At 39.6% G+C, this 18,727-nt stretch overlaps 1 protein-coding gene across 1 annotated transcript in view; it reads left to right on the top strand.

Moving 5' to 3' along the window:
* Positions 1 to 6,003, top strand: part of Tmf1 (TATA element modulatory factor 1) — a 34,913-nt gene extending 28,910 nt beyond the window's left edge. Inside the window, exons 16-17 of the mRNA XM_090323878.1 lie at positions 1,389 to 1,514; positions 2,590 to 6,003. Coding sequence (XP_090180004.1) covers positions 1,389 to 1,514; positions 2,590 to 2,733 — 270 coding nt within the window. The 3' untranslated portion in view covers positions 2,734 to 6,003. The remainder of the gene's footprint in view (positions 1 to 1,388; positions 1,515 to 2,589) is intronic.
* Positions 6,004 to 18,727: the final 12,724 nt, after the last annotated feature.

Here is an 18,727-nt window from a genome sequence, read left to right as displayed (position 1 = left end):
AGGGAGGAGGAACCCTTGTTTTACTTTTTAAAACCTTTCTGTTTTCTCTAAGAAGAATTACGTTGAAATCAGAAAATGTGGCTTAAAATAATGTTTTAATTGCAGGTAACTGGTTGTCTAGATGGATGCTCTGGGATAGAAAATTAAACATGCTGATGATTTCTTCTTCAAGTTCTATGAACCAAAAAATAAATAAAACCTTTTGGCAGTGAGAAATGCCTTATGAGCTTAAATGTTTTTGTGTTGTACTTAATACACTCAGAACTTTTTTCTGTTCTAATTATATGCTGTTCTATGAAATGATTAGTCTATTAAAAAAGAACATGAGGGCTGGGAGTTTGGCCTAGTGGTAGAGTGCTCGCCTAGCATGCACAAAGACCCAGGTTTGATTCCTCGGTACCACATACATAGAAAAAAAGCCGGAAGTGGTGCTGAGGCTCAAGTGGTAGAGCTCTAGCCTTGAGAAAGTCCAAGGACAGTGCTCAGGTCCTGAGTTCAAGCCCAGGACTGGCAAAAAAAAAAAAATTAAAAAAAAAATAAAAAAGAACATGAATTGGCAAAAAAAAAAAAAAAAAAAAATGAGCCAGACTACTCAATCTGTTGGTCAAGTCCAAGTATTCTATGCTTAAGAGCCCTCAGGATTACAAAAGGGCCTCATTTCTATCGACTAGAGGAATACATAAGGTTCTATTTTTCAAATAAATGGTTGGTTGGATTTTCTTTAGTTCTTTATCTCTCTTATGAGTAGTATATCATTGATGAAAGATGGAACCCTTTTCTGCTACATTTTGCATTTTAAAAACAGCTAGCTTGAGCTGGGTACAGGTGGCTCATCCTTGTTAATTGTAGCTACTCAGGAGGCTGAGATGTGAGAGTCGCTGTTCAGAGCTAGCCTGTTCAGGAAAATTCCTGAGACTGTTATCTCCAATTAGCCATAAAAAGCTGAAAGTAGGGCCGGGAGTTTGGCCTAGTGGTAGAGTGCTTGCCTAGCATGCATGAAGACCCGGGTTTGATTCCTCGGTACCACATACATAGAAAAAAGCCAGAAGTGGTACTGTGGCTCAAGTGGTAGAGCTCTATCTAGCCTTGAGAAAACCGAAGGACAGTACTCATGCCCTGAGCCCAAGCCCAGTACTGGCAAGAAAATAGTTAAAGAACTGGAAGTAGAGAGCTATGTCTCAAGTGGTAGAATGCTATCTAGCCTTGAGCACAGAAAAAAGATGAAGGATAGCGCCCAAGCCATGAGTTAAAGCCTCAGTACTGGCAAAATAAAATGAGCTAGATTGGGGCTATAAGTTGACATTATCTATTTCTTAAAAAATAATACATTGAAGTATTTTTGTATTACAAATTGAGCAAGAAATCTTTTAACTGTTTATGTTTCTCAGATGGAAATTGGCAATCTAGAAAAGACTCGATCAATAATGGCTGAAGAGCTAGTTAAATTAACAAATCAAAATGATGAACTTGAGGAGAAAGTAAAGGAGATACCCAAACTTCGTACTCAGTTAAGAGTAAGTATACTTCCCTTATGTATGAGTCTAACATATTTGTACCAATTATGGTAAATCTCAGATTTTTAGTGCATATAAAATATATATGTACATACTTTTTGTGCATTAAAGGCAACATTATTTGAGCAAAGTCATTATATATTCAAGGTATTTTCAAAAAAATGTGCAGTCATAGTATGGAAATAGAACTAGGTTTTATTTGGCCTCATTGTGTTTATAGTAAACATTGAACTTTCATACCTTTTGTAAGATTTTGGTTTTATGTTGAATGTTTACAGTTATCATATGTGAATGTTAGGAGACACTGCTCAGCAGTATGTGAGAATACATGTTCTTTTGACTTATTCTGTGAACTAAATGCCAGATTACTATCTGGCACTAAATTAGTGAACCACAAAGAAAATTTCATCAAGTGTGCTTAAATTAACAGGAAAGAAGAGATTGAGTTATATATGAAAATTGCAGATTTAATAGAGAGATGGGGTTAATTTTTTTTTTTTTTGACCAGTCCTAGAGCTTGAACTCAAGGCCTGAGCACTGTCCTTGGGCTTTCTCAAGGCTAGAGCTCTACCAATTGAACCACAGCACCACTCCTGGTATATGATACCAAGGAATCGAACCCAGGTCTTTGGGCATGCTAAGCAAGCACTCTACCACTAGGCTAAACTCCTGGCCCCAGCAACCTAGTTCTTTGTTTGTTTGTTTGTTTTTTGCCAGTCCTTGGCTTTAACTCAGCGCTGAGCACTGTCCTTGGACTTTCTCAAGGTTAGAACTCTACCACTTGAGGCTAAGCACCATTTCTGGCTTTTTTCTATGTATGTGGTACCAAGGAATCGAACCTGGGTTTTCGTGCATGCTAGGCAAGCACTCTACCACTAGGCCAAACTACCGACCCAACAACCTAGCTTTTTAAGTATTTCTTTTTTTGCGATTTATTCCAACCTAGACTGTTTATTTAATGTTAAAAGAGATAGGTATAGTTTCAGTTAAATTATGATGTATTTCCTGTTTACTTGTTTGTGAGCTAAAGATGTTCTGTATAGATATTTTTAAAATCATGAATATATATTTTTAGGATTTGGATCAAAGATACAACACTATTCTGCAGATGTATGGAGAAAAAGCAGAAGAGGCAGAAGAACTTCGGTTAGATCTTGAAGATGTAAAAAATATGTATAAAACGCAAATAGATGAACTTTTAAGACAAAGACTCAGTTAACTTCTGAAAATTGAATTCCTATCAAGCTGTCAACATCTAATATCTAAAAGCAGACTTCCAATAAATTGTTTTTATAGAATTAGAAAATAGGATTTACTGGAGAGAGCAAAATGTTTTATATCTGTTTTACAGTATGTAGTTATATTTGCAGTTAAATTATTTTGTGCAATATTTGATCATTATTTTTTAAACTATTCTTTAAAGATTTATTTTTTAAAGCATCTGTATTTTTTTTGCCTTGAATAGCACAGAGACTTGTTATTTTATTCACTAATCACTATGGCTAGGGGAAGAGAGTAGTGTTCAAACATGATTGTACATATATAATTAGTTGTATCTATAATTTATACATGTTCATTGTATATATTGAGAATGTTTAAAGGTAATATTAACATATTAAAACTTTAAACTCTTTCACACTTAAATCTTCAATAAATCTGATAAAAATGTTTTTTAAGTATTCAAGTAAAAAAGTTATTGAACCTGTGGTAAAAAACATTTTTTTCCTTTGAAAGTTGAAGTTACATTGACACTATATGAAATTTAAAGAGTGAAAAATTTGAATCAAAAACTTCTTTTTAACATTAGATTTTACATTATGCAGGTTCCATAATTAATAAATGTGAAAAGTTTGGTATGTTTTGGTGTCAAAGAAAGCTACACACACTCAACATTACCTAAGCATAATTGGATAATGGAAAATTATTTATGATAATTGTGATGCCATCAGTAACATTTAAGTAATTTTGAGAAAATATTACTCATAAAATGAACTAAAACTAATAAAATTATTAATATAATTTATTCTTTAAAACTACTTGTATACATTTTATAAGGTCATAATTTTGGCACATTAATAATGAAGTGTTTTACTATTATGGAATATCTACCACAAATAGAAAAAATATTGGAATTTAAACCTGAGATTTTACAATTTTGTGTAATTGTCTCATTTTTTTCTTGAAGCTTTAAACTAATAATATTACTTTTAAAAAAAAGTGTAAAATAGCTTTAGAAAATACATGATTTCCCAAATATTATTTTGTTCGAAAGTTATCTGGGTTGAATTTAACACCTGCAAAACATATTAAGACAGCTTTATATTGTAGTCCTTTCTCATCTGTGGTATCAACCCACAGGAAATACAGTCCAAAAAGAATGGGAAATCTTAAGTTTATATACATACTTGGTTAGTAGCCTCACAGCACTGCAGAACTGTATCCAGGAGGCCTTATTTCACTTCATGGGTCCAAAGCAAAAAAGCCAAGGAGAGGCAGGAAGTTCTTCCATTAGAGAAAGAAGGAAATTACTGTGAAATGTGAGCATATTTGTCCTCTGTGTGGTTTTACTGAGAATATGGGAACATATCTTCCATTGGTAAAGTGGTGTTTACTGTACTTTCAAATAAAATCTTTAATTTTTAATGAAATTTAAAACATTTGTAATCCAGAATACAGTCACGAGTTAGCCTTCTTGAGGAAGTTGGAGAGCTTTTCAAGGTAATCCATGATCTTATTTTTGTTCTCTTTGCATTCCAAACAGAATTTCTGTCCTTGGATCTCTGATTTATAGCACTAAGAAATATCAAAGAAATTCACATTCATAAAATTAATTTCCTACATTTTAGTGGTTTGAAAGCAGTATGAATTTATTGTCATTTTTTTTCTTTTTAATATTGAGGGACAGAATAAGACTAAAGCAATAAGAAATGTAGAGTTAGAAAACATAGGAAACTTAAGTTTCAAAATTCTGGTCAAGTTTTGGAAGTAGGTGTTTAGGAATTATAAAATAGTCATTTAAACATCCAGTAGTTTAAAAATAAACTGGTTGCTGAGAAAAGATGTCTTAATTAAATTCCTTTCTATACCTATCAATTTTATCATATTACACATTTTCCTTAATCTGTACTAAAATCAATAAAATTGCTTCACTTAAATTTATACTGTTTTCATTTAATTTGGGAATGACAGACAGATACTTAAACTTCTTGTTGGTTGCATATTACTATTTAATATGCATTATGTAAGATTACTGCTTATAGCTTATGTTCACATAGATCTTACTTGGATGATTATATACTTAGATCTGTCAGTACATTTCTAAATTGAAAAGATATACCAAATCACTTTCTTGGAAAACTATAATGAAATGGCAGAATATGTATTATATATTGGTTGCTGAGTTTACTCCTTGTCATTAAAACTTCTTTATTTATATTATAGTAAAGCAATACTCATTTTTGAATGGATTAAAAAATTGTTTGCAGTTAAATGTTTTTTGTCGTAAGATCTCACTCCTTCCTCCACCTCTCAGGCTGGCCTGGACTTCAGTCCTTCAATTTGTGCTTCCTACTGTAGCTAGAATGACAGTCATATACCACTGTTCTCAGCTTTTCCTGTTGAAATGGGATCTAACAAACTTCTTTGCCTGAGCTGGCCTCAAAAATATGACCACTCTCAAGCTTAAACTCCTGAGTAGCAAGTACTATAGGCATGTACTATCATGCCCAGTCTTAGATTATTTTTGAAAGAGTAGCCAGGTGAGGTGGCTCACGCCTGTAAGCCTAGCTACTCAGGAGGCTGAGATCTGAGGATCGAGGTTCAAAGCCAGCTTGGGCAGTAAAGTTTGAGACTCTGATCTCCAGTTAACCACCAGAAAACCGGAAGTGGTGCTGTGGCTAAAGGGGTAGGGAGGTAGCCTTTAGTCGAAGAGCTCAGGGACAGCACTCAGGTCCAGAGTTCAAGTCCCAAGACCAAAAAAAAAAAAGAGTAAAGGCAGCATGAGTGATAGCACAGATTGAAAGGCCCCCTTCCATCTTCTGGAAAACTAAATGGACTCTGCCATTTCTTAGCCCCTTTTTTTTCAAAACTTTTAATAACAGGCTTACTGTGTAGAATATACGAATGTGTTCATATTGTGATTTAAGGTATTCTAAATATAATTTTTGACATAGGAAAACACAATTTTTCAGAAAAGCTAATAAAGATTGTTCAGAAAAGCTGGCATTATTGGACTGCTTATTAATAAGCATATGGTTGTAATATTTAGAAAATACCTACCAGGAAACGAAGAAATTGTCTATAAATGTTTTTATCTTGTTTGACTATTTGGTTGGCATTGTGTATATGTTCTGCTGTTTTTATTTTCACAAAAACTGATTCAGTGTTCTCTATTATAGATCAGTTTTAAACTATAAAATCTTTATATATTTTTAAAGGGCTAAAAGAATGATTTAATTTACAGATTGATATGTTAAGTTCTAAATGAAAGCTCTTGTAAATAAGCACGAATCTTATTTGAATAAAGATTTGAAAACAAAAGTCATGTATTTCATTTTGACACAATTTAGAGTGTAAATACCACATTATTAGTGGGGGCCCTGGTAGCTCATACCCGTAATCCTAGCTACTTAGGAAGCTGAAATCCAGGATTGTGGCTCAAAGCCAGCCTGTGCAGCAAAGTACCTGAGGTTCTAATCTTCAATTAAGCATCTAAGAACTGTAAATGAAGCCATGGCTCAATTGGCAAAAAGCCTTGATCAAAGGCAACTAGGAGATACTTACTGTCCAGTACCGGAGTCCAAGTACACTGCCCCACCCTTTAAAAAAAAGGTGTTGTTTTATGAAAGTCATATAATTTCTATACTTTGGAATTGATAATTTTAAGAATGAAGATAAGATCAAATTTTCTGAGTCGCTAAGAGTACTATTAGGAGTAGGCCTAGTTAGGCCGGGAGTTTGGCCTACTGGTAGAGTGCTTGCCTAGCATGCAGTAAGACCTGGGTTTGACTCCTTGGTACCACATACATAGAAAAGGCCGGAAGTGGTGCTGTGGCTCGAATGATAGAGCACTAGCCTTGAGAAAGCCCAAGGACAGTGCTTAGACCCTGAGTTCAAGCCCAGAACTGGCACCAAAAAAAAGAGGCCTCGTTTTTCTAATGAACATAGGCTTTTAGGAAACTTAGTTCTAAGAATGTACTTTATTGATAATTACTCTGTAGATCATGTATATATTATTTTTCCCAGCCTGTTGTATTCACAGGATAACAACCTATTCTCTCTTCCTGAGTTCATATTGCTTCTTTTAAGCTTTATAGCTTTGATCCTTTAAATTACATTAAGCGTTTGCCTTTATAGGAATGCCCTTTAGCAAATAACGATCTTCTTACAAAATAGAGTGGAAAAAGAAATTTTAAACTTTACTTTTCCTTAAACAACTTGAAATGTTGCTGTCTGAAATGTCTCATTCCCAAACTATGCTGTTTAATATTGAAGACATAAGTAACACTGAGGTAAAGGGAAGTTTTTCTGTTTAAAATCAAAGGTTCTCCTGGTTTTTCTGGTAGTGATGGGCAGAATGAAGACGATAGACTCCTTTTAGTTTGTATCTTGTGCCCATTGTCTATTCAAAATTGGAATCTTAATTTTTGAAGACAATGTTGGGAAGTCTGTGGTCACATCAATCATATAAACAACTTTACTTGTCCCAGGCACTGCGTAAGATCAGCTCGTAGGTGACTATTATTTTCAGATCTTTATTCATGCTTACTTACAAGCACTTTCACTTAGAATTAAAATATCAATCTAAATCATTCTGTTAGCCCTTTAAAAATAAAGTTTTTATAGTTTAAAACTGACCTATAATAAGGGACACACTGAATCAGCTTTTTTGTGTGTGGAAATGAAAACAGCAGAACATATATATAATGCCAAGCAAATAATCAAATTCTTCTCTTCTAGATACCAACTTTTTAACAGCATGAACCAAACTAAATAAGTGCATTGAATTGCATTTGGTCAGTGTTTTCAGATTCAGCTTTATGAGCTAATTTTCAACTTCAATTTTCACTTTAAAGCTTCTGGTTTCACTAATAAGTTCTTAATTTCCCCTCTGGTTCATAATGGATTGTGTTTAATTGCTCACAAATGACTATCACACAGAAGAGATTTTATCTGTTCTCTTGAATGGGGGGTGCAGGGTGAATCTATCACAAGTTTCTTTCTTTGGCACCTCTAAGAAGCCAAAGAAGCATGCATTTTTTTTCCCCTTTTCCAATTCACGAGGCATGTGTTGTTTCACTATCAGAACTGTTTTCATCCTCAATCTTCTAGTAAAATTGACTATCTGAGAAACTTCCAAATTTAACCTGGAGCTTCTAAAAGCTCCGTGAAGCCCATTCTAAAAGCCCAGCCAGAGTTCCCCCAAGAGTCACTCCTTCCTGTCTCCAGCTGTCCATTGAATTGACAACAGCCAAGGACCAGGGGCTGATGGGGAGCTCACAAAGGCAGACATGTTCCCCTGCGTTCTCGGGTGCTTTCAAACTGCAGTCTTCTGGTCCTGCCTAATCTGACCAACATTCTGATTGCCCTCAGAAACCATGGCCGTGGTTTTTATTCCGTTTCGGGGGATTTTTCTGGCTTCTTGCCTTCCCAAACAATGCCACTGCCAGAAATGCCTAGAAGAATAACCCATCTGCCTGTCAAGTTTGAGTCTACAATGCTTGCTTCCTCTAAAGTGGTCTCATGCCATTTTCATCTTTAAGGCTGTCATTCACTTAGAAGCAGACAAAATCACTCAGTAGAAAAGTGTCAGATGGAAACGGAAGCCCCTGGGGCAGCATGATTCCTTGTAGATATGGAGGGATCCCAGCGCTATCACAGTGATGAATCTACTAAACACTTAAAAACGTGGGCCAATTAAATAGTATATATATTTTAGGACATACATATATGAGTATCTATGACAAAATCTAGCAGATCACTGTCCTTGGGCCTTCTCAAAGCTAGAACACTGGTACCACTTAGGCCAAACTCCCAATCCCACCACAAAGAATTTCTGACCATTGCAATGTGTCTTAAAGGGCAATATACTGTTCACATTCAAGACCATTACGCTTTCTAGCATTCACTGCACATCTGACATACCAGAACCTGAGAAAAATAGCTTTTTTTAAAACCCACTAGTGAGAGTGAAACAGCTTTTTGGCCATTTGGAAAAACCAAATCCATGAGACATGAGATGGCAAATGAAGAGAATGGAATCTGCCCTGATGCCATGTTCAGGTAATACTCACCTAAACAGAAGCTTCTCTGCTTTCAACTAAGGAATTATATGACAACAGGTACCATACTGAGGACATTAAGCCAGCCCTTTCTCTTACTGAATGCTTCCTCCACTGTATCCCCAGTATGATACCATCCAAGATAGTGGGTTAGTGATAATCTGGAGTTATCACCAGGTACCCTGTTGGGAGCCGAGTGCAGGGTCAGGCTGGCCCATGAATCTGCATCACTGAGTAAGATAACCACACAAAGAAATGAGCTGTCTTGGGGGCCAGGAGTTTGGCCTAGTGGTTAAAGTGCTTGCCTAGCATGCATGAAGACCTGGGTTTGATTCCTTGGTACCACATACATAGAAAAAAGCCGGAAGTGGTGCTGAGGCTCAAGTAGTAGAGCTCTAGCCTTGAGAAAGTCCAAGGACAGCGCTCAGGCCCTGAGCTCAAGCCCAGAACTGGCAAAAAAAAAAAAAAAAAAAAAAGAAATGAGCTGTCTTGTATGAACGCCATGCCTAACTTTGAGCTATATCGTCCGTATTGTGAATCACTTTCTGCTGAGACTTGATTACCATTGGGTACGAATGTGTTATTGCTTTATCACTCTCTGCTGAGACCTATAGTGAGAGCAAACACGTGGACCTTCTACGCCCTGCCCACCTTTGTGCTGATAGGCTCCTGCACCCTATATTAGCTGAATGGACTTCCTCAATAAAGGAGCTCGTGCCCTGATGGGTCTCCCTGACGCGTCTGATTGTCCTCTGGCCAGGGAGGGCTGGGTGCGGGCAGTCAGTCGGTCCTCTCCTTTCTCCTGGTGGGGCGTGTTTTCTCTATCCCTCCTGCAGGTCGGGAGGGACCGAGGATTAAAAACCCCGACAATACCCCAGACAAAAATTAGAGCCAAGGAGCTGGAAGCGTGGTAGAGTGCTCATCTAGCATGCACAAAGCCCTGGGTTTGATTCCCTGGAACCACATACACAGAAAAAACCGGAAGTGGCACTGTGGCTCAAGTGGCAGAGTGCCACCCTTGAGCAAAAATTGTCACTGAGTTCAAGCTCCAGGAATGCAAAAAAAAAAAATAGAGTCAATGACTAGATTTGATTTTAATAGTAGTATGTCTAGGGGGAGTTACTTTATTTCTCTAGGCTTAATTTTTTTCATAGTTAAAATAGACCCAGCAGTATTATATAACTCATATCATTGTTGTGAAGATAAAAAGGTGGCATACATAGACATGGTTCTGTGGCTGGTATAGTACCAGCCTTGAGCTGAAGAGCTCAGAAACAGTGCCCAGGCCCAGAATTCAAGCTCCACAACCAACCAACCAAAAAATAAAAATAAAAAAAAGACGGCGTACATAAATTTTTCTTAGCATCTGACCCACACTAAATGTGGGTCATCTGACCCTGTAAATGTTTTTGTTATTGCTTGTATTTAAAAACTAAGCATTTCATCAGTCACCAACCAACTGAAACTGTAAGTGAAGATGACTGCTCTGAGTCAGGAGATAGCTACGTTCTATTGCCTTCTCTAGGTCTAGTGCTGCTCCTCCACATATTTCTCATATGAGAGAATGGTATAATCAGATGGATAAAGATGATCTATAGCCTAAAAGCCCAAATGTGTGCATGAAACTATTAACCCTTTAGATATTGGTTGAATCACCTGTTGTCCGTATTTACAGAGAAAAACAGATAAAAATGTCTTACACAATTTTACTTCCTTCTTCTGTCATCTCTTTTCACTCATAAATTTCTCAAAAGAGTTGCTCACGTTCTACACATCTCATTCCTCAATTAAGTTCCACTTAAAGTTATTTTGTCTTATTAACTGAATGCTACTATAAGTGTGAAGCACTGTAAAGTGACAAACGTGAGATATGGCATAAATGTTGCCTACTGGTATCATTAATAGACATCTTCCAATCCGCTGCTCAACAAGACAACAGCCTCCTGTCTTTTTTTCTCCAGTCATGGAAGCATATATGTTTTATGCTGTATATTGTATGCTAAAAAGGGGTGGGGGAACAAGTGTTCTCTGCATAGTAGCTCATATGCTTCACCAGGATTAAGGGGGAACACACTTAGGTATCCCCTCCTGGTGGCCATAAAAATAGCTGGATTTGCTGCAATTAAAACATCTACCCTTATCATGAGAGACAAGCATTTTGGAGAACTTAGTGAGCTCTCAGACACAGAATACTGCATTAGCTGACTTAAAATTAGCGAGGTAGACTCTCTGGTGAAAAGTAGTAATGCAAAATAGGAGAGGGCTAGTTCTTCTCATAAAGCAAGGAGGGCTCTGTATGGCCCTAAGGAAAAAAATGTATTTTCTTCTGCCAACCATTTTGGAGTGATCGTAAACGTTTGGCTTTCAAAAAGGGCAGCTTGGAGGAATGGGAATAGGCACATCAAAACAGGAAAGGTTAATGCCAATCACTTTTCTTGTGCTCCCTAGGCCACAATCCTAGTTTCAGCCATTGCAGGCTCACTAGCTGCCCTGCTGTTTACCCTCACTGTTGAGCCCTGCATCCTTTCTTTCTTTATTTTTTTGCCCGTCCTGGGGCTTGAACTCAGGGCCTGAGCAATGTCCTTGAGTTTTCTCAAGGGCAGAGCTCTGCTATTTGAGCCACAGCACCACTTCCAGCTTTTGTCTCTGTATGTGGTACCAAGGAATTGAAACCAGGTCTTCATGCATGCTAGGCAAAAGCTCTACCACTAGGCCAAATTCCTGGCTACAAGCCCTGTATTCTTAATACCCTTACAGATCCAACACAGTTAGGATATAACCACCTGTCAAAAAACAAAAGAAAGAAAGAAAGAGAAAAAAAGAAAGAAAGAAAGGAAAGAAAGAAGAGTTCACAATTGGACTCTACTTGAGACAGTGGGGAATGAAAGGAAGCACTCAGCTATAGAGGACCCAAGATAATGTTGCAGAGCCATGGCAAGAGTCATGATGATGCTGGGAAGCCATGGCAAGAAACCCCTAGACAGACTAGTGACAGCCCCTAAAAAAAAATCCAAGTACTGGGTACAGTTTGTGGCAGCCAATTTTGAGACCGGAGCTAGGCACCTCCATTTTTATTTTATTTATTTTTTGCTGACAACCAGCTATTTTGCTTCTGTATTCTGCTTCTGTGTCTTGTTCACTTGCATCATATGGGAGAATTGGAAAGATTCCATTTAACGCACGACCCCCCACCCACCTATTTTGGGGGGAGGGGTATAAAAAACCCTCACTTGTTTTTCAGGGCTGCACTCTCAGATCCTGACCTTGGAGTGCAGTCCTGGCCCGTCGGTTCTTTCCCGGTTCTTTCCCTGCTCGAAACTTTTAACATCCCGATTGTGTTCTGAGTGGTCTCATCCCACCAATCTCTTACTACACTATATATACATGTGTATATATATATATAGTATATATACTATATATATACTATACTATATATACTATATACGCTATATACATACTATATACATATACTATATATACTATATATACATATATACTATATATGCTATACATACACATATACACATGTATAGTATATATACGACTATATACATATATAGTATATATGTACTATATATACATATATACACGTGTGTATGTATATATAGTATATACATGTATATAGTATATATAGTATGTATATAGCATATATGTATATATAGTATATATGTATATGTATGTGTATAGATAGTATAGATAGTATAGATAGATCTTTGCAACCTAGGGCTGCAACTTCTGCCCTAAATGAAAACAAAAACGGGTTTCCAGTTAGTGTCAGGCAGGACAGAGCGGACAGATTTTCCACCCTTGGCGTCCTGGTGGCTTTCTCCTGGGGACGCGGGCGGCCGGGGCGGGCGGCCGGGGTGGCCGAGGGGTGGCTAGCTGAGCGGGGTGTTCTGTGCTGTGTCCACCATGGCGGGGCGGGAGGGGGCTGGCGGGGTCTCGCCGAGCTCGCGGCCCCACGCCGCGCATCGGTCCCGAGTGCCGGCCCTGCCGGGCGCGCACCGAGCGGAGCCGGCGGCGATGGTGTCCCGGCTGCTCCCTGGCGCCCCCTGGGCCGGCGGGCGCCCGAGGTTTCCGGTGAGCTCTAGTAGCCGGTTGTGACGACTTCAGCTCCGGAGCCACCACCGCCGCCTCCACTTCGGCAGCCGAGCTCCAGGTGGGCCTCACCGCCCGCTCCCCTTCCCGCCCCCGGCTCTCTCGTCCTCCCTGGCTCCCCCGAGGCAGCCGCTCAGCTCCGCGTCTCCGCCCGCGCCTGCTTCTCCCGCGCGGCCCCGCGGAGCTGGTCCGGAGCAGGCGCGCGCGCCCCGCGGGTCCTGGCGTCTGCAGCCCGGCGCGGGTCCCGCGCTCCCGCCGCGCGTCTGGAGGATGCTGCGCCCCGGCCCGCGCCTGGGTGGCGGGACACCTCCCACCCCGCCCGGGCGCGGGGTGCGCGCGCCTCCGGGGATCCCCCCCACTTCTGGGCTGCCCTGGGTGGGGCCTCGCGGGGCCGGGAGGTCACGGGGCCCGCGTGCGGCTTCTCGGGCCACCAAGGCCAGTCTGATTACAAGTCGGTGACATCCATTTAGGGTGTGTGTGTGTGTGTGTGTGTGTGTGTGTGTGTGCGCGCCAGTACTGGGGTTGGAATTCAGCACTCTTGCTAAGCTTCCCTTTTTCCTTTCTTTTTACGTCTGTGCTGGGGCTTGAACTCCAAGATGCCCTCTCTCATCTTTTTCTGCTCCAGGCTGGTGTTCTGTCTCTGTGAACCACAGCTCCCATTGTGTTGTTTTTGTTTGGTGAGTTGGAGATGAGAGTCTCACAGACTATTCTTGCCCACTTTGGCTTCCAACCTTGAGCTTCAGATCTCAGCTTCTTGCTGAGTAGCTAAGATTACAAGCAGGAGCCCCCGCTCCCTGCTTCCTCCTTTCAATATTTCCAAAACTGGTGTCAGAGCCTTGTCCTGAAGCATGCTTTGTGCTCCATGTCAACCCAGCTCTCATCTGTCAAAGTATGTTTCTTTCCCCCCTTGTCCTAGGCCTGAGGAAATCCAATCAAGTGGTAGCAGAGGGCAGGCACCCACCTGTGCTGAAGGGAAAGATAGTGTCTCCTGGAAAAAGCTTCCATCCGCTGGAACAGCTACAGACCCAACACCAGGCCCCAGGCTGTGTTTTCATGCTCCAGCAACCATCCCCATCCAACTTATGCAAGTGGGTACATGCCCTTCTCTCTCTAACCAGGTTTCTTGCTGATCTGCCTCTTTACATTTTTTTCCCCCCATGCTGAACTGTTACATCTTGTCCATGGATGGGTGAGTTTAGTTACCACCAGAGAGATCTCTGAAGGACAATGGACTTGGGTGAAGGAAGTTCAGTTCTTGGACCCTAACAATAACTTTATGACCAGGAAGGTGAGTCAACGGATAGGATGGCCTGTCTGTGAACCCAAGACTGGCTTTTGCAGGCAGCCCTGTCATTCCGTGTAAGATTTCTGCAGTGAGAACCAGGAACACTGTTTGCTCCCAGGAATGTTTTTGCTGCCAGATTTCCTGTTGGCCTCTGCCTGCTAATGGCTGTGTAAAAGTGGATCACCTCTTTCCTACCCACCCTTAGAATCTGGTCTGTCGGGTTAGGTGTTCAGTGAGATGCCTGTAATTTTGTTTTCCTTAAGGAAAGAAAGAGCATACTGAGCTGCCAGGTTTCAGGGCCAGGGCTTTTCTTGTTAAATTATTTTCTCTCAGTAATTCCTTGAAACCAAAACACCACCGGTGTGGGCAAATCTATTTGAATATGCTTTTAAAGATATTGTATATTCCTTTCTGACTGGTTTTAAATACTTGAAACCTCAACAGCTTCTGGGTGATTCTGAGGAACACAGGTAAATAATTCCATTTAGAATCATTGTTGCTGTTTCTATGTATTTTTAAACTTTATTAAGCTGCTACTAATTAATGGATAAAAGTTCCAACTAAAAGTATCAATTGAGATCAGATTTACAACAGGTTGTCTAAATGGAAAACTCCATATGTATTGCTTTAGAGGGAGAAAGGATTTCATTTTGCTCTTCCCACTGTTTGTTATGATCTCTTGACCTTGGAAGTGTGGGTTTGTTGAACATAGCAATGCCTGTCCATCCGTTTATCTGTCTGTCTGTCTCTCTTTCCCCAGTACTAGTGATTGAACCCTGGGCTTTGCACATGCTGGACAAATGCTCTATCATTTGAACTATTCCCCCAGCTCTATCCTCTTGTTTGTTTTTTATTTTGATTTTGAGATAGTGTCTCTCTACCTTTGCAAGGACTGGCCTCAGACTACTTATCATCTACCTGCTTCCTTCTCTGAGTGCGTGGGACTACAAGTGTGTAGCACCATGCAAGTCTATAATCAGTAAAGACTGATTTTGAAAGCTGTGCTGATCTTTATTATCTCAGGAAAATAAAAGGTCTCATTGAGAAGCGGCCAGTGTATGTCATGGCTCTGTCATCTAGTGGAAAGAGCAATTGAAATCAAACAAACTCAAAACAGCTCTGATACCAATAATGGGAACTGATGGTGACATGATTATTATCAGAGACATATAGGAGATTTCACCCTTTCTGATTGAGTTAGAAATTCAGCAACCAGTAGTACTTTTAGTAATGTTAATACTCTTTTAAGGCCAATATTAAGCTCAAGGATGGCTCTAAGTGTTCAATCTTTGTGGTAGGCTGCTTGATTTCACTCTTGGAGTGAAATCATAGGTCACAGAAAATATTGCAGGTTATAACTATCTCTTTAAGTTAGGATTATACCTTCATTGCTGTACTTGTGGTGATTAGAGCACATAGACCATGTATGAATTGTGATGATGATGGCTTTGATTTTGGGACACAAGGACTTTCTATGTAGATCAAACTGGCCTGGGACTTCCTATATTAGCCCTTTCAATTCACAACACTCCAGCCTCTGAGTGCTGGGCTTATAGGCATGTGCCACCCTGCCTGGCACGGTTGTCATTACTTTTTTTTTTTGCCAGTCCTGGGCTTGGGCTCAGGGCCTGAGCACTGTCCTTGGACTTTCTCAAGGCTAGAGCTCTACCACTTGAGCCTCAGCACCACTTCTGGCTTTTTTCTATGTATGTGGTACCGAGGAATCGAACCCGGGTCTTCATGCATGCTAGGCAAGCACTCTACCACTAGGTCAAACTCCCGCCCTGTCATTACTTTTTATTCAGCAGTTATGCACTTGCTCAGAGTCCATCTTCTTTTGCTGGTGTAAATTCCTTCCTCATAGAAAGGTCTCAGTTCAAATGATATTTCGCACTCCACCACCATGAGCTCCAAATGGCATTAACATGTCTTTGGTAAACACTGCCAGATCACTTACTGTGTGCTAGATACAATGATATAAGCCCCATGAGGACGGTTTATTGTTATTTCTGTTTTACAGGGAGGAAGTTAAAGTTTCCTATAGAAAGTTTAAACCACCCAGGTGACTGAGCTTTGAAGTTTGTGCTGTTAACTGGTAAGCTATGTTGTCTTTCATATTATCTGACTTTATTTCAATCATCAATGAACTGGGTCATTACAAATCCTTACTTCCATCTTTATAAATAGTTTTATAAGAACACAGTCACAGTCACTGCTTTACATTAAACTATGGCTGCTTTCCCCAGAAAGGCATACTGTGGTTTACCAGAGATTAGCTGTCACGTTTTACTTTATTCTTTACAGAAAAAAAAATCTACTGGTGCCTGGACTATTTGATTTACAGTTATCATCATGTGAAGTTGTTTATTTGTTAGATCTCTTATGTCTTTCAGACTATGTCATAAGTTCCTTGAGAGCACAGCTCTTTCTTGTTTTGTTTGACCTTGCATAGAGAAGTTTTTCATTTACTCTTTTGCTTCTGAATTTAGTAATGTCAGTCTGTGACACAAACTGACAATAAACAGACAAGAGGGAAAAAACCCCCATACAAATCTAATTGGGTATCCAATAAGCCAAAGCCTCCTGGAGGGACAGGACAGTGAGGGAAGTTTAACAAAAAGATCAAGCGAAGCAGGTGGTGGAGGCTCTGAATAGTTGGTGGGGAGAGGGGACTTGTACTACAAACAAAGCTTCTCTTAATTTGCAGATGATACTTTTGATGTAACAGCCACCTGTGGTAATCTTCAAAAGGGCCAAGTGTCAGATACTCAATCTCTTTCTGTGGAAAGACTTTTCTTAGGCACCAAGGGGAATGTCCAATTGAAAAGCTCATACTCCACTGTTTGCTAATAGAGATAGGAGCAAATTTCTTTCTACCTAATAGCAGTTTTTTTAAATTAAAGAATTTACTAACATTGAATTTTACATCATATTTCAAATGACTTGTTTAACAAACAAGTATTCAAGAAGGGAATCTATACACAATCACTGGCACTTAGATTTTAGAACATAATCAAAATTAGGCTGAGGGTTTGTATGTCATAGATACATAATAATCTATGTAATAAAACATTATGTCTATAGAGTCGTAAGTTTTTATGTCTATATAGTTGTGTTTATATTTCCAGTACCATGTCCATAGCATTGGGTATGCAACTTTTTTTTTCTTTTTTTGCCAGTCCTGGGCTTGAGCTCAGGGCCTGAGCACTGTCCCTGGACTTTCTCAAGGCTAGAGCTCTACCACTTGAGCCTCAGCACCGTTCTGGCTTTTTCTTTTGTATGTATGTGGTACCGACGAATCGAACCCGGGCCTTTGTGCATGCTAGGCAAGCACTCTACCACTAGGCCAAACTCCTGGCCCCAGGTATGCAACTTTTGACTCCTCACTCTTACACTGTTTGGATCTAATAGCCACATATAAAGGATACCATGCGCCTTTTGTTCCTTTGGTCTTGACTTGTCTCATTCAACATGATTCACTCTAGATTCATCCACTTCCCTGCAAATGCCATTATTTTATCTTGGCTCAGATAGCAGTTTTTTTGAGCCATCCCTTTGTTTGCAGAGGTCTATGGTTTTTATGACTACCAAACTCAAAGTATACCAAAGGAATATATTCATAGTAGGATATTTTACTTTCCTGCGCATGTATGAATAGCAGTCTCCTAACAGTGCCTGGCAACATAGCAAGTGTTCAATGAATAGAGAGTAAAAAACATTATTTAGTAAAAAGCTATGGCATAATGTGGCTATGTTTCCTGCCTTGTATTTATTTTTCTTTTTTGTGGTGATATTGGGGCTTAAACTCAGGGTCAGGGCATTGTCCCTTAGCTGTTTCACTTAAGGCCAGCTCTACTTCTGCCTTTTTGGGAGAATGTAATGGGAGATAAGAATCTCATTCATGGACTTTACTTGCTTGGGATGACTTTGAACTTTGATCCTTAGATCTCAGCTTCCTGAGTAGCTGGTGACTAAGGGCCATTTCTTTATTTTATTTTTTATTGTCGGGGTTACAGTTACATTCGTCAGGTAGTAGGTGCATTACTTCTCACACATTGATACCCCTCCTCTCTATCCCCCCCCAATCATATTATTTTCCCCCCTTCCCTTTCCTATTTTAAATAAACAATCCAATGTATATACAATATACCAAGTAACAAAAGTCAGATATAGTAATAATATGAGATTGACCAAAGGGCAATAAAGGAGAAGAGAAATAACACAGTACATTAAGAACAACAATCACACAAGATAAAGCTCTTGTTTCCATATTCTAGAGATCCTTTCATTTAGTCTCATCCTATATGATCTTATGTACCTAGGTTTTGAGCTATTGCAATCCTCTGCTAGGACAGTCCTAGATGTGTACTAATTATTACAAATGAGGGAAACCATTGAGCCTATGTTTCTTTGGGTCTGGCTTACTTCACATTTAATATGATTTTTTTTCCCAAGTCTTTCCATTTCCTTACAAATGGGGCGATGTCATTCTTTCTGACAGCAGCATAGAATTCCATTGTGTATAAATACCACATCGTGTTGATCCACTC

The sequence above is a fragment of the Megascapheus bottae genome, chromosome 2 (assembly GCF_031878675.1).
Source record: "Megascapheus bottae isolate mThoBot1 chromosome 2, mThoBot2.hap1, whole genome shotgun sequence".
Lineage (NCBI taxonomy): Eukaryota > Metazoa > Chordata > Mammalia > Rodentia > Geomyidae > Megascapheus > Megascapheus bottae.
The sequence above is the reverse complement of the archived record's forward strand: the minus strand, read 5'-3'. Positions and strand labels throughout refer to the sequence as shown.